This window comes from Hermetia illucens, chromosome 3, assembly GCF_905115235.1.
Source record: "Hermetia illucens chromosome 3, iHerIll2.2.curated.20191125, whole genome shotgun sequence".
Classification (NCBI taxonomy): Eukaryota; Metazoa; Arthropoda; class Insecta; order Diptera; family Stratiomyidae; genus Hermetia; species Hermetia illucens.
Window position 1 is genome coordinate 20,415,278 of NC_051851.1, and position 16,509 is coordinate 20,431,786.

The following is a 16,509-nucleotide window of genomic DNA, read 5'->3' on the forward strand; positions in this document are numbered from 1 at the left end:
GTGTAAGAGTACATTGAGAGCATCTACCGGACAGGACTGCAGAGCCCCGGTAGCAATTGCACCCATAGTTCTTTGAATCTTATTAAGCTTCGTCTTATTGTACTTTTTGTTTAAAGTCAGCGACCATGTAATAGAGCCGTACGTTACGATGGGGCGCAGCACAGCTGTATACATCTAAAGAACCATCCACGACCGGAGGCCCTATTTCTTTGCAAAGATTCTCTTGCAGGCACAGAACAGGCCTTGTCTCTATAATCGTCCTCAAAAGTATTTGCAAATAGGTCGATTTCAGCATTCATTTCGGTTTGTTGGGAATGGTGTCCAAAACTGCTGTTTCTCCTATATATTTCGCACAGTTCTTCTTCGGTAACTGGTATCACGCATTTGGTGGATCTGACCAGTCTTTGCTTTTCACTGCAGTGGTCTGATCTTCGCAGTCTTTTCACTAACAGCCCGTAAGCCCCATACCAAGGGTTTATATCGGCATAGATTTTTGGATGACCTCTTGTAGGTTACCTGGCAGTTGCCAATAAACTTCTTATCGACCGTTGTCGCTCCAAAGTATGTGACTCTAGCATTGCCATTTCAGGAACGAGGTTAACTACAGGGGACCAGTCTCTTTCTGGGCATAGTAGTATCGCATGCTTCTGTGTCCCATTGAGTTATTTCATCATCAATGACGCAACAATCGGTATCCGGCTTAGACTTGCCTTAGTAAGGAATTCCAGACATCCCGCTTTTGTGGTTACGTCACTAATTCAATCATTTTGGTGACTTTTTATGGTCGCACCATTTAGGGACATACAAATATCGATCCCGAGCGCTGCGGATTGCGTGACCTATTGAAAGTTTTTGCCGTTTGAATGGCGGTCTACCTGGGTTTGTACTCTTTGAGTAGAAGGCGCACCGTAAAATACGTTAAACGGCTTCTTTGCTCAAGAACGAACGCGTCAAAATTCCGCTTTATGTTTTTCCGTCGACTATTGTGTCTCACGTTCATGTACAAATTTAATGTTTCACAGATTGCAACATTCGAACTCTATATTCTCAAATCATAAATGTTTTACGGTTTCTTGGTTGAGCCCACGATACCGTCCTTAATTTCCACTTACAAATTCGTTTTCATTTCACCAATTCTGGAAGTGCATAGTTTAGCCCATCGGTTACTTCCATCATATTCTGTTGTGTCCACGCACCATGCCTCAGCTGATTGCTTGGTTTGTCAGTTGAAATTTGTCGATTTCGATGTTTACTACTTTAGGCGCTGCATTTCGTCAAATGTCGTATTATTTGCCTTGGAAATGGAGGATTTAGTTAAATCCAACGACCAAAAACTTGTGAACGAAGGAGCTTCAACTTCTTTCGGTAATCGCCATGCAGACGATAGCAATTGGAGTGAATTTTGCGATGAATCCGTGATCAAGCTCTTGGACGAGCCATTCGAGGCGGAAATGGACCACTTGAACCTCCGCAATGATGAGAACTATCGAGGATTCGATAACAATGCCGGCTCGACTTGGATCTACCCGAACAATTATCCAATCAGACAGTATCAGTTCAATATAACGCGGGCCGCGCTGTTCAAGAACACTTTGGTGGTGCTTCCGACTGGACTCGGGAAGACATTCATAGCGGCCGTCGTCATGTACAATATCTACCGCTGGTATCCGAGGGGGAAGGTAATCTTCATGGCACCGACTAAGCCGTTAGTGTCACAACAGATTGAGGCTTGTAGGAAAATTACTGGGATCCCAATGAAAGATACTGCGGAGATCACAGGAAAGCAAAACAAAAAAGCGCGCCGGGACCTGTGGCAGAACAAGCGGGTGTTCTTCGCGACTCCACATGTTGTCCAGAACGATGTAAACGACGCTGAGCAGGATTTTCCTTTTCACGATGTTCGCCTTATTGTTGTCGACGAGGCTCACAAGGCGAAAGGTCACTATGCCCACGCCGAAGCTGTTCGATCGATCGCTTCCAGGAACTCAAATTTTCGGATTCTGGCTTTGTCCGCCACGCCTGGACGATCTGTGGAGGATGTGATCGAAGTCGTCAAAAATCTGTCCATTGCACATTTGGAAATTCGCTGGGATAACTCCCTGGACGTCATCCCTTATACTCATCGAAAGAACATAAAAACCGTGGTGGTCCCGCTGGGCACAGATTTAACACAAATCCGTAACGAGTTCATCGATGTAATCGACCCATACATCCGCTTCCTCATTGAAAATAAAGTAATCTCTGGAGCAATGGGAACAATTTCGCGTGGATCTTTGATCATGGAACAGAAGCGATTCCGCGAGATGTCCCTGACACACAAGCACCAGAACGAGTCCCAAGTGAGAACCAATTTTTCAATTTGCATCAGCCTCTACCACGCGTTGGAGCTGCTGGAGAGGCATGGTACGCGCGTGTTCTTGAATTTCTTCGACGATCCCTCGAATGAAGTGTCGCACCGTTATTATGTCGCGACCAATCCCCAGCTTAGGCAGTTTCTTCAGAAGTTGAGAGTTTATATGGGACCGAATCCGTTTTTGGTGAACGACCAGACTATGACCAACGGGAAAATACCTGAGATTCCAGCCGATTTGGATTTTGGGCATCCAAAGTTTATGATGACGAAGGAACGGGTGGTGGAGCATTTTGAGGTGGTTGTGATTGGTTTAATCCCTTTTGAATCAGAGTTTGATTGTGTGATTTTCTTTTCAGAAAAATGAGGATTCGAAGGCGATTATATTTTGCGAGTATCGAGAGTCGGTAGTGCTGATGTACAGAGCGTTGTTGCAGAGCAGACCGCTCGTTAAGCCGCAAGTGTTTGTTGGTGAGTATTTTTCGATTTTTGTATTTCTTCAAAAGCAATGTAAGGCAAAACTTAAGTCTTATTCCAAAGAAAAAACCACTGAAATCATCCTGAGTAGATGCTATCGCCGCTTATGTGGAGTATGGTAGTGGACGAATTCGTGGACGTACTAACAAATACTGGAATACAGGTCCAGGGTTGCGCGAACGACATTGTTCTGTAGCGGCAACTATGAAGTATCTATGTGATAGAATCCGAACTGGACTAAGAGTTACTAGTGCCTGGCGCGGGAAGGTGGAACTGTGCATCAATCCAGCCAAAACCACCATAGTACCATTCACTCGGAGACGTAAGCTTGATCACCTGAGAGCCATAAGGTTATATGACACGGAGGTGAAACGAGAAACAGATCAAATATTTGGGAATTACGCTAGACCAAAAATTACTCTGGAAGACACATGTCAGAAACACTTGTCGGAAAGCCCCGAGGGCTCTGATGACTTGTAGGTCCATATCGCAAATTATTGATAAACAGGGATAACATGAAAACGAGGTTTTATTTTGATAAGAAGTTTGAAACACGTTGGAGTAACAAGGCAAGCTGGGGGAGCGTGGCTGGGACATATGGCTTAAACCAGCAACTGATTACTTGGAACACTGATCCCTTCGTGCCTCCTTTAATCTCGAAAGGAACTACAGGGGGCAGAACATTGCTATTCTCACCGATAGCCAAGCAGCGATCAAGCCACTTAGGTCCAATCAGGTAAACTCTAAACTGGTATGGGAATACCTTGAGAGACTGAATACACTCCGCTCCTCCAACAAGGTCTGGATATTCTAGGTTCCAGGCCATGCTGGGCTGGAAGGCAACGAGGCAGCGGACGAACTAGCCAAGAAGGAAGCAAGGACGCCTTCACAAGGACCAGAATCCTTCTGTGGAATCGGGAACGGTTTCATGGCTATGACATTAAGAAATGAAGAGGAACGGTTGAGGGAACTATACTGGGCGGGCGTACTTGGAATGGAGCAGTCCAGAGTGCTTATTTTGGGGATACGAAACCATGAGAACAAAGGATTGCTTAAATCTCATCAAAAAGAACCACCGAATCATAGTGGGAATTCTCACTGATCACTGTCGGCTAAACTAATACCTGTGCGGAGTGTCATGAAGCCTCTATACACGTCCTGGGACAGTGTCTGGCCCAAAGTAGGTCAAGGGATCTGGCAGAACCTTTAATACCAGATGCAATGTTGAAAGATCTGGAAGTAGGGAATGTACTAAAGTTCCTGACGGTTATGGGCCTGCTTGAGATACTATGATCAATAGATACACTATACTCCAGCAAAATGGGCACAACAGTTCTTTAAAGATGCGGTGCCAATTTCCCTTAACAAAATAATGATAAAATTTTGGGTAAGATACAAGGGTTAGCCACTTAAGCAATTTAGTTTATATATTACATCCGAAATGAGGATATCCATCATTGATATGGGGTTGCAATGATTGTGAAAAAATTCCGAGAGAGGCGTCTTCGATTCGCGCTAATGAGAATTCATTCGCCGAGATTTGTCTGAAAATCGAATCGACGGCAAGCAACTAAAAGGCCGGCCGAAACAACGGTGCCTTGATACGCGGGATGGGGATTTGAAAGCCTCGTAATCCAGGTCAGGTCTTTTATAAAACAAAATAGCGCAACCGATCACGACGAACCGAAGCCGAAAGAAAAAAGTTTCAGAAAGGAGCATTATGTCTTCTTTTAAGGTTTTGTGCCCTGCCTCGTGGAACCATCATAAAGTATTATACCACGGAGTGAAGTTAGTTCACTTTAGCTTAGTTTCATTTTTCTATACGCATTCGAAATCGCGCTGTCTTGGTCCCCTTTGCCTTTCATAGTATGCTCTGGATATATTCCATCATGGAAATGATCGCATTCCAATCTTCCTAGGATGCTATCATTCTTCGCACCAAGTTTCCGGTTTCGACATCTTCTCCTTGATGTTAGGGGGCCGCTTGTGTGTCTAACGATTCTTTCCATTTTGGCTATTTTCCAGGTGGATGGAAAATAACCGTTATTTATGCAGTTGTAGATTGTATTGAAAGATTGAAATCACACGGAGGTTTCTTAAGACGAAGTTTGGAATTTTGCCCGCCAGTGCTGACTTCTTACTGTTTAGGTTTTTCGTCAGGGCTTGATAAATTCAGAAAATTTCGTACATCAGTGGGTTTGATATGGATTCATTGAGCAAAAAGTGGTGATCATGTAGATTTTTTTTGAGCTGAATTCTTTGACTGTTGATTGAACAATCACGGTGAGGACTGGGTCTTTCCGTGGAGGAGATACCAACGCTTTGGTTTTTTCTAGTGTCACTGCCGATAGGTTCCCCGTTCGTAGTCAGAATGAAGTTGCAGGATTTGTGTTTGTCGGTTAGCCTATTTATGTTTTGGAGCGTATTTGGCATAGATTTGATGTCTGCTAATTTGCCGGTCAGCTCTATGTTACGGAGATTCATCACGGTTTCTCGGATTAAGGTACTACGACAGAAAGAGAGCGAGACAGACTATTTTCTTGCTTATGGAACATACACTTGAGATTTCTGCGTCAAATCTTACGAGTGGTTACGAATTTTTTGAAGGTTAGCCCTGGTCTGACTTGAATTATCCCAATTTGTCTGGATGAAAGATCTGACAGTTGTCATTACTTGCTTTTGTAGCGCAGAGGACGAGGACAGCTTAAGTTCCACTGCATAGTTATCGGGCATGTCTGGTTTTACATAAAATCATCTGAAAACGTCGCCTTGTTTCCGCAGGCAGAAGGAAGTAGTCAAAGGTGAATTGACTAGGTCTTGTGGGAGAAAAGGTTGTGAATCCATTTCAAAAGGGTTTGGGTGTTGACTGCTACATCATTCTAGAATGTGTGCCTCGAGTTGAAGTTGCCGAAAAATTTAGTATTTGACATCAGATTGCCCTAAACTTTAAGGCTTGGTTTAGCTGTTCAGTGTGCGAGCGATATATGATATAGCCGGAGGCTGCTGTTTTCATTATTACCACGGCAGCAGAAGAGGCAAACGGGTTCTCGGTGACGATTTCCTCAAAATATTAGCCTTTTCTTACTGTTCGGGGTAATAGTGTGGTATTACTAACATCTGCTCTGTATCTTCACGGGAAAGGAGACGATAATGCAAATGTTGATAGAGTAAATTATTATGAATTTTCTATTGTTATTGAAAAACGTCCGCAATCGGTGGCGGCTGGTTTTCAAAATAGACAGGCTGATGACTCCGCCTCTGGGAGACGTCGATCCTTACTAAGATGTATGCGCACGACTCAAGATCCTTGGGCATGTTGGCCACTTTTTTATCATGGTTGACGGATGGTGGTGGTTTGATCCGGCTCACGGTGTTCCTGAGCAGACGCAACAGGCCGGTTGGATTTATGCTCGACCATAGCTCGGGGACCGGGTCGCTAGGGAGTCTCATGTTTTCACAGTATACAAGTTCCATGGGGCTTGCAGAAAACTCCTCGCGGCTGACTGTCTGTAAGCCAAGTAATATGGGAGGCAGGACTTGCAACTAGGAAGGATCGTCTTGCGCCATGATAGCGGTCTTTAGTGTTCTGTGCCATCCTTCGAGCATCCCCTTGAATTGAGAGTGGTAGGCAGTTGTCCGGCGGCGTTTGAAGATTTAAATTGCACTCCCTGGTTAGTGATGATTGTCGCCGGCACATCAAAGCGTGGAATGCATTCTCGACAGATGGTCTCGACACATGATAGTGCTGTAATGACTTTTAGGGGAATCGCCTCAGGCCACCGTGTGAACTTTTCGATGATTGTGAGGCAATACGTGAAACCGTGCCATGAAGGTTGAAAGTGAACTGGTTGATAGGGCTCACGTGCTGAAGTTGGCGAGGGGACATTTTGTCGGCCTCCTGCTTCAAAGAAAAATTGAGTGGCTTATAGTCCGTGAACACTGAACAGGGCTAGGGGTGCATTTTGCGAAGTGTGGCTTCTCGTAACACCTGGACAACCTCTGAGGACCATGCAATTAGGCGGGAATTTTTGGTCTTCGGCCCACACAAGTAGGCGTTCAGGTCGATTGATGGCGGGCGGCCTTGGGCAAGAACGACGGTAGAAGTTTAACATGTTCAAGAGCCTTCTCAGATCTTTAACAGCTTTCGGAAGCGGGAAATTCGGAATCGTTTGCACTTTGACTGGGTTCGGTTGGATGTCTTTGGGGGTAATCAAGCTACGGAGGAATCTTACCTGTGATTGTAAGAATTTGCATTTCTCAACGTTGCGTACTAGACCGGCTTCAAAGAAATGTTGAAAAATGCGCTCGAGGTGTTCCAAATGCTCAGACTCAGAGGAAGATGCGATCAGAACATCATCCAAATATACGAAACAAAAGTTTTGAAGTACAGAGTAAATAAGTCTCTGAATGGTTTGCACCGCATTGCACAGCCCAAAAGTATGCGTATATTGTCGTTTTCGGAATGCCTTCGAGAGCTGCGGGCATTTGATGATATGCTTTGATAGTCCAAGGTCAAGAGAATACGACAGTTTGCGATAGAGTGCGCATAATCGTGGATGAGTGGAATGGGTTATCGATCTGGAATCATCTGGGCATTTAGATATCTGTAGTGGCCACAATGTCTCCATTCGTTTACGAGCATGTGAAGTGGTGAAAACCTACAAACTCTTCCCGGAACTGCGAGCTTCTGCGGTGGTAATTAACGCACCTTAGAAAAGATAGGGGAGCTAGTAGTATTGCTTAACGGGCTCAGAGTAACTACGCTCGGTAGTAATGTTGCGAATACGTAGATTGGCAGCATTTTCAAAAACTATAGAAAGAGTGCAGGGTGTGTAGGATGAGATTTTTCCTGATAATCTAAAGGAAGTTTAGGGTCAATGATTTTTTTTTAAATGTACAGGGGATTGTGCACTTTGTGGCCTTTCCGATACTTGCCGAGGATCCCGGCGACCTACTATTTGATCGCCATTTTGTCAGACTTATGAATTGGGGCTTCCTTGCTGGATTGGATTTCTGCAACTTCCACCGCCTCGTCATTGGTGGCACATTGTTCGAGCACAGAGCCTACCATAAATTTAGTTAGGTCTGAACTAACCGACGTCGTACGAACCATCAGGTCGACTACTTCGCGATTTGCAGTAGATTTAGGGGTTGTCTGTTGGAAGTGCGTAAGAAGATTGGGGCTGACATCGGCCTCGAAACGGATTACCATCTGCTTGGGTGTTGTATTCGTCACTTTCCACAGGGTTGGAGAGCTGCGGGCCCCTAAGTTCAACATCGACCGGAATTGTGGAAGCGGATCGATGAATGGAAGCGGTTGAAGGCTCTACTGACCTCTGCGACCGGTGACCAGTGCGACGCGCTCAAATTCCGATACCGGGCGAAATTCTGTGAAGTTGAGCTTAGTGTACGCCGTGGCAAGAGATAATTTGCTAATGCGCTAGTCAGCTAAGTGGAAGATGCCGCGGATCGCAATGATTTCAGATCTGTATACCCCACAGAGCTTGCATGTTGTCGCTAATCAACGGTTGACTTCTCATCTATGATGATGAACAACTGAAGAAATGGAAAGAACTGTATTCCATCCGCTGAAATTCCTCTTCTTGTGAATGAAATAGCTAGTCACCGTAACATGCGGATACGGATTGTTTCTTCACGCAGAAAAGAAATAATTTCGGCCATCAGTGCACTCAAAAGGAGTAAATCCTCCCCGCAGAGTTATTTATAGTTGCACCTGCAGTTACTGCAGATCTGTTGCTTCCGCTCGCACGGGAATCTTTGGAATTCGAGACCTTTAACAGAGAGTGGAAGAGGGGGATGCTTGTCTCCAAGAAGGGAATCCGCTTTGAGTGTGTCGATTGCTCCCTGCTGTCGCAAAGATAATAGCTAAAATAATCCTGGAACGCATCAAAGAACATCTAGAAAGTTTGACTGACAGCGGATTGCTTTCCGCACCGGATCCTCTTGCATTGACCACATCAACACTCTACGGATCATTTTGGAACAGTGAGCGGAATTTAGATGTTCGCTGCATCTACTTTTCATCGATTATGAGAAAGCTTTTGATAGCGTAAACAGGGAATGTATTATGAAGTGCCCTACGCAGGAGGAGCATTCCAGAGAAACTAATAGCTATTATCAGAGTGACATATGATGGCGCAAAATGTCCTGTGCTGCCCCCAGGTAAAATCTCGGAGGATCCTGAGGTCCAAAGCGGAGTCCGGGTGGTCTGAATACCAAGGTGGGCTTTAATAACACCTTGCTCGGACGTGTAATGGGAAAACATGGTTTTGGCGACCGTAACAATAATGGTGGGAAGTTTGTGGATTTCTGCAGCTTCTTGTTATTGTTCGGGGACAGAGCCCGCCATAAGTTCAGTTGCGTTTCAACTGAACGACATCATACGAGCAATCAGATCGACCACTTTCCGATCAGCAGTAGATTTGGGAGTTGTCTCCTGGATGTGCGTAATAAGAGAGGTGCTGACATCGGCTTCGAAAGGGATGAAAAACTGATGGTCGCTTATGTTCGCTTGAGTGCTGCGTTCGTCACTTCTCGCAGAGTTGGGGAGCTGTGACCCCTCCAGTTTAACATCGGTTTATATGATCCAGCTGTCGCTAGACAGTGGGAGAGCTATCTTGCTGGCCAAACGGCAGATATATTGAGTAACTCGCCTGAGTATCGATGAGCATTAGGTTGCCATAAAAAATTCTCTTCTCTCTTACAGGTTGTCGGCCATGCAACGAAGGGGTCTCATAAGATCTGGCTGACAGGATAATCGTGGAAGCAGATCGATGAACGGAAGGCTCTATTAGCCGCTGCGAATGATGGCGGGTGCGACAAGCTCGAACTTGATACCGAGCGAAATCCCGAGAAGTTCAGCGTAGTGTGCACCGTGACAGGAGAGAATTTGCTACGGCGTTGGTCAGGGAAGCGGCTGGTGCCACGAATCCCAACGATTTGTGAAGTGTATACCGCATCACGAAAGAGCTTGCATGTGGTCATAAAGCTTTCCCTTCCTGTCAAGGACGTTAACGGTCGAATTTTCTTCCACGCTGACCTCACCACGGTTCGAGATACATCTGATGAGGTTACTTCTCTTGTGGATGAAAGTTCTAGTCACCGTAACATACGGGTACGGACTGTTCCTCCAAACTGAAAAGAAATCATTTCGGCCATCAATGCACTAAAACGGAGTGACGCCGCTAGGCTGACGGTCACCCCGCAGAGATATTTATCCCTGCACATGTAGTTACTGAAGAATTGCTACTTCCACTAGTAGGGAAATCTTAGGAACCAGACATCTTTCCCATAGACTGGAAGAAAGGGAAAGGGGATTCCAAAGAAGGGTGCCGGCCTTGGAGGCGTATCAACGCGCTACCTGCCGTTGCGCCACCCTACGCATCATTTTGGAACAGTGCGCGGAGTTTGGATTTTTGCTGCATCTGATCTTCATTGATTTCGAGAATGCTTTCGATGGCGTGAACAGGGAGTGCTCTACGCAAGAAGGGCATTTCGTAGAAACTAATAGCCATTATCAGAGCGAAATATAATGACCCAAAATGTCACGTGCTGCATTGAGGTAAAAGTCGGATGAGGCCCAAAGCGTAGTCCGCCAGGGTTGCATCCTGCCAAAGATATTATTTCTTCTTGTCAACGGTGACATTCTTCGTGCTGCCTTGTCCGGAGGACATGGAGTAGTTCAATAAACTACGAAATCTTTCCTCAGACACCTCGACTACGCTATTGACATCTGTTTGCTCTCTCATCGGTTCATGGATTTTGGCCAAATCGCTCTGGATTTGGAAAGAGAGGCAAGTAGAGTTGGACTAAAGATCACTAAGAACACTAAGAAAACCAAGGTTTCTCAATCTGACGGGTCATCACACCCCTCCTACCTGCATTAATGGATGGCCAGAGCATCGAAAGCGTTGATCAATTTGTATATCTAGGAAGGGGGGTTTCTGCTGACAATGGCGGCGAATTGGATGTTGCCCGACATATTAACAGCGCTAGATTCGCTTTCGCTGCCTTGTCTAAAATCTGGAAATGCAGTTATCTCAACAACAAGATCGAACTGAGACTGTTCTATGCTAGTGTTCTTTTTGTGTTACTACATGAGAGTAGCACATGGAAAGTGAATTCCACTATTACCCAAAAATTCCTGTTTTTCTTCAATACCTGTCTGCGTCGTATCATTGGAGTACCCTTGCCTGACACTACCTCAAATGAACAACTTGGTCGGCGCACAGGCCTGGCACTTTTGATGTGTGTGTGTGATGACATTGGATGGTGATTGAAAGACGGAGGGGGCAGTGGATGGGTCATACATTAAAAAGGGGCGACAATTGCATTGCTTTCCCTCTTCCAAAATGGGCGACGAGTGGCCGCCCAAGGGCACTTGTCACAGAACTTAGAGGGTGAGTGCGAGCGCGTCGGGAAGTTGTGGGGGGTGCTGAAGAGAACCGCGAACGATGGCGCGTAGCTGTGGTTGATACGCTATACCCTACCAAGGGGTGAAGGAGGGACGGTTTCAGGTTAAGGATACTGCGGTTGGTACTTGCTATACCCAGTTCGATACCAGTGATTTCCTAGCTGGAACCGGTAGTCCGTCTTCCACCTCGCTCCTCCGGAGGTTCTTGTTGTTACTTTCAGCACAATGCTGCTATTGTCCACCTTAGCTAGCCCGGCCACCAGGGTAAGGGTCTTATTTGAAATTGAAAGTGCCCAAGGTATTCAGAGTTCATACTAGAGACCTGGTTCCTCATTCGCCGCGCATTCCTTGGCATATTCTGTTCCACCTTGGTTTGGGATCCTATTAGCACCTTTTCCTGTGCATGAAGGATGATCCCCGGGCGTTGCATCGGTTCATCCCCCCGCTGAATACGATTGTGTCTAAAACATGATCGGCATGCAAACAGATCATCGTTAGTTGGGTGGACTTATTCCCATGTGGTTGATGTTCAGTACCTTCGTTATTTCCAGAAAGTTTGCATGCCGATTTTGCTTAAGAATTTCCATTATTTCATCGATTTGTCCAGTGGCTGAGCGAAAAAAGTGAGGTGTATTTTTGACATTCAGATTTCCGGAATGGAATCGGGCAAACTATTCTCGGGTCCGGCATTCACTGGAAGCATTTGAAGGCTAAAGTGGCATCCGTCAGGATTGCATTCTTGTCGTTATCGATGATGTTTTCCACGCTTTCTTGGGTGGGGGAAATTTTCTCAAACAATACGAACACATCGATGACCATTACTTGCTCTTTCGTGGTCCTTGGCTAAATGCCTCTGGATTTGGAGGAAGAAGTAAGAAGAGTCGAATTGAGGATAAATACGAACAAAACCAACGTTCACAATCTGGCAAACCCTCCTATTTGCATTAATTTGCAGGATATCGTCGGAACCGTCGAACAGTTGTGTATATTTAGGAAGTGTTATTTCCCCGATGATGGCATCGAATTGGATTCCGCTCGTCGGATGAACAGCGAATGGAACCCACTATTTTAGGATGCCTGTCAGTGCCACGAAAAATACTGCATTCTTCTTGCTTTTCGAAGGAATGGTAACCATTGAATGACCGCACATTTGGCTACCTCATGGTAAAAGACCAACATATCTTCATAAAACGTCGGTCTACTGACTTCTTGTTGTGACCAATTTTGTAGGGAAAGCATACCATTTACAAATCAATTTTTTTTTAAAGTTTTTAATTTGGTAAATCACAAGAAAATTTTGTAGAAAGCTCTTTTCATTCAGTTGTGCCCTATCGGCTAGCTCCCTACGTAATCGGTCATGGAGACTATTTTTGATAACTGGACACCTCGTTCTTTCTCCCCTCCCCCTGGAGTACCACAGGGCTCCATTCGGGGTCCTGGGTTACTTTCGTTTTACTTCTCTATTATTTGCCTGTGCTGGTTGTACGCTGATGATCTTAAGTGTTCGCCTCAATGGACTGTGTCTCCTTTCGGTTACCGAATGCCACTTGATATATTTTTGATATTTAACATTCCATTTCAACACTCTTCTTTTAGGCGAGAGCTATCTGAGCTATTTATATGATCTAGGCGTAATTTTGGTCAATAAATTTCCTTTGATAACCACTACCTCGATGTCCATTAATCGCTAATGAGAGGAAGCTTTTATCTTCAGGAAAATCAACTTCAAATTTCTTCCTGTTCTTTTATGCAGAGGGGCTCGAATATTAAATTATTTTTTTCATCCTCTTTAGGTCAGGGTGGTACTGGTTCAATCCGCGCGGTTACCCAAAAGCAACAACTTGAAGTCATGGAGCAGTTTCGCTCGGGTGTTTGTAATACTTTAGTGGCAACATCGGTAGCAGAAGAGGGGATCGATATTGGTGAAGTAGATCTGATTATTTGCTTCGATATCAGCACAAAAAATCCAACAAGATTCATTCAACGTATTGGACGGACTGGCCGTCGACGTCAAGGCAGCATAATAATGATGGTCACCGAAGGGAAGGAACATTCTATAATGAAGGAAGTGTTGCAGTCTAAGGACAAATTGAACCAAAGAGTTGTCAAAAGTTCGGAAGTCGCCAGAACATTATGCAGAACTTCGCCCAGGATAGTTCCTCCTGAATTCAATCCAAAGTGCCTTGAGATGTTTATGGTAACGAACGACGATGAGAGTAAAGACGACGAACAGTCGTCTGCCAAAAAAGCAAAGACTACCAAATCTCCGAAGCGAGGTAAAGGCAAGGATAAGGTATCTAAAAAGTTAGCTACAGCTTCGCTGAGTCAGAAGAGCGACATGCGACACTTTTTCAAAAAAGTTGAATTGGATGAGGATGAGAAGGAAATCTTTTGTACGATAAAGCCTGAAACTAGTAAGAAATCATTTTCTGAATTGAATGTTAGCGATCCAGGGCCTAGCAGACTTGACTATCTTATTAAACAATTCGAGAAGTTTAAAAAGATGCCTATCGTAACTGAAAATATCGGCATGGAGACATTGTTGCGGAAAACTAAAATTGCGACTCCAATAAAACAATTTGTGCTCAGGCACAACGTGAATTATGTAAAGGAGAAATTTGAAGCTCAACAAGCTCTGAATGCCGCTCAAGATGGCGAAGTCTATGTTTTAGGCGATGATGAGCTGAAACTTGAAACGGAACTGGCAGCAATTGAAAAAGTTGTTGGTAAGGGAATGGTTGAGGAGTTTATTAAGGAAAATGAAGTTAAGGAAGATACCAAAAATAAGCTTGATAAGAAATTTGATTATATTTTTGAGGGTCTTGAAAAGAGGTCGTTTACAGATAATGTTGACGATTTTTTAAGTCAGAAAATGGATGAGATTCGTAAGAATGAGAATTGTAATTCTCAGGATGAGTCGCCCCAAGAATATGTGGATAGTGATCTTGAAACATATTCTGGGGATCGGCAAATGTCTCCAACTAACAATCCTGAAGAATATGAAGATGTTGTAGTTGAGCACGAGTCGCGTTATTTGAGCCAAATCATTGAGCTAGATCGAAACAGAATTAGCGACCAGTCAACTCCGATAAGACCGGCAGCAAGGTCTACTTTCAACGGCGATAGTTTGCAAGCGAAAGAACTATTTGCTATTGATGGATTTGATGATAGTGATCCGTTTGGAATTCTGACATCACAACGAAAGGAAGATATCTCAAAGGTTAATCATGATCCCGAGGCGACGAAGATCAAGGACACAGGCCAAGATGTAGCAAAAAAGAGCGATTGTGATATGTTTGATGATGATTTCGATGATTTCTTTGTTAATTCGAAACTCGACACAGATGTTGAGCATCTGGAAAAACAGCGCTCCGCTTCTGTTATCGATCGGACAGACCTTGCAGAGCACGTCGTTAAAAATAGTCCTTTGTGTGAAATTGTAGAAAATGGGCAGAGAGGAACGACAAATGGAGGCGAGAATAAAATCAGTTCCCCAGAAAAAGATTCAGATAAAACATTATCGCAGCAAGGAGTTGAAGATTTTGATTACACCGACTTTTTCGAACCATTTGATGGCGACGATGTGGCTGCAGTGGAAGAAAATATGAGGCTGAAAGAGAAACAGATTAACAAATCGACCAACATCTTTGATGGCTCATTTTTGGGGAAAAATATAAACGAAAATTTGAAATCTTCTCCAACAATTCCAAGACAGAAGTCAGCTGAACTGTTTAGCTCCAACGAGAGGACCCTTCCACCTTTAATTCCTAATCAGGCGGCCATTTTGAATAAGTACAATTCACCCCCGAGGGTATCTCCTTTGAAAAAACCTGAGATTTCACCATCCGTACTCACCAGAGGAGTAGACTTGAAGCGGTTGCGGCTAACTGGGTCAGTGGGGGGTTCGAGCAGTATGTTGTTCTCTAAACCTGCACCGGTCGTGGCAAAGTCTCCAGAGAAAATTAATGGACACGAAAGAAGTCTGGGTAAGTAGAGTGGACTATTTATGTGTAGATTGGATTGCATTTGCATTTATTTCATTCTTTTAGGTCATTCGATTATGCCAAGCCAGGCAGATAGTCCGATTGTCATGCAGAGGAAAGCAAAGCGGGTTATCGATAGTGATTCCGATATCGAAGAGCTGCCAAATAGTCAAACGGTGAGTACATAGCTCGTTTCATCGGGGACGGTGGATAATAATCTACTTTTCCAGAGAATTTGATTGGCAAATGATAATATCCTTTTGTTCCCAGGAGGCACCATCAATTTCAATAAGCAGACAAATTGCGAAACGACGGCGGCGATGTCAATTTATTGACGACGAAGCGGCTGTTAGCGGGGATGAAGACGACACTGAACAAAACATGGAGAATTCACAGTTTTCTCAAATGCAACTGGATTCAATAGTCGTCATTGATGATGATGTGGATGATCATCCTGACGTAGACATGAGAGCGAGATATCTGCAGTCCGTTAGGTACTACTACAAAACTCAATTTGAAAATAGAATTTTCGATTTCTAACTTCCATTCCAGGAGCCCCAACAAACGACCATTCAAGATCCCCGCCCCGCGAGTTTACAATGACATGTCAAGGATATTTTCCCAAGCCGTTCCTCGCTATGAGGGTGACAGTGTTTACAAGGAAGATTCGTTTGTGATTTCGTCTGATGAAGAAGTTGTTGAGGAGCCAATGTCACAAGAGTGTCCTTTAGAACGAGCTGAGGCGATTTTGAAAGCAAGGAGGCGCGCAAAACGTAAAAATAAGAACAATGGGAACTTTGAGGTAAAGAGAAGAAACGCGCGAAAAAATCGAATCCTTGAAAATTCCTCGGATGAGGAGGATGCTTAATAGGAGCTCTTTTAGATGCACATGAAGGCTGTGATTTTATAGAAGTAGTTTGTCTTATGATGTAAATTGCTGGATGATTGAGAAAAATAAATCATTTATTTATAAGTAATTGTTAGTGTTCGGATTCTTTCAGGCCCTGGATTTTTTCCGACCAGGAACACCATATGTGCGGTTATCGTTGAGGCTTGGTGGGCAATAGCGTGTTAACTGTGCCTCCGCGCCTTCGTACATGCTTCACTGATATGCGCTTTAACTCCCCACAGGACTTCCCGAAATGGTTGCACTCCTAATCTATTGCTCTGCGCCAAGTGCTCTTGGGGTGACCAGTTCGTTACTATATGGCGAAACTAGCAATCTAATTCTCGTTTCTCCACTGCCACTTCCGTTTTCTGATCAG

General features: G+C 44.4%; 1 protein-coding gene across 1 annotated transcript; it reads left to right on the top strand.

Moving 5' to 3' along the window:
* Positions 1 to 1,241: 1,241 nt before the first annotated feature.
* Positions 1,242 to 16,211, top strand: LOC119652291. Its single transcript, XM_038056288.1, has 6 exons — positions 1,242 to 2,648; positions 2,710 to 2,821; positions 13,055 to 15,247; positions 15,311 to 15,420; positions 15,515 to 15,738; positions 15,797 to 16,211. Exons 1-6 carry the CDS (start codon positions 1,302 to 1,304, stop codon positions 16,110 to 16,112), a joined length of 4,302 nt encoding a protein of 1,433 aa, XP_037912216.1. The 5' UTR covers positions 1,242 to 1,301; the 3' UTR covers positions 16,113 to 16,211.
* Positions 16,212 to 16,509: the final 298 nt, after the last annotated feature.

Coding starts and splice junctions, on each gene's coding strand:
- LOC119652291 (XM_038056288.1), top strand. CDS start 1,302: ATGGAGGATTTAGTTAAATCCAACGACCAAAAACTTGTGAACGAAGGA. Junction 2,649..2,709: donor GGGTGGTGGAGCATTTTGAG/GTGGTTGTGATT, acceptor TTTTCTTTTCAG/AAAAATGAGGATTCGAAGGC. Junction 15,421..15,514: donor AGCTGCCAAATAGTCAAACG/GTGAGTACATAG, acceptor TTTTGTTCCCAG/GAGGCACCATCAATTTCAAT.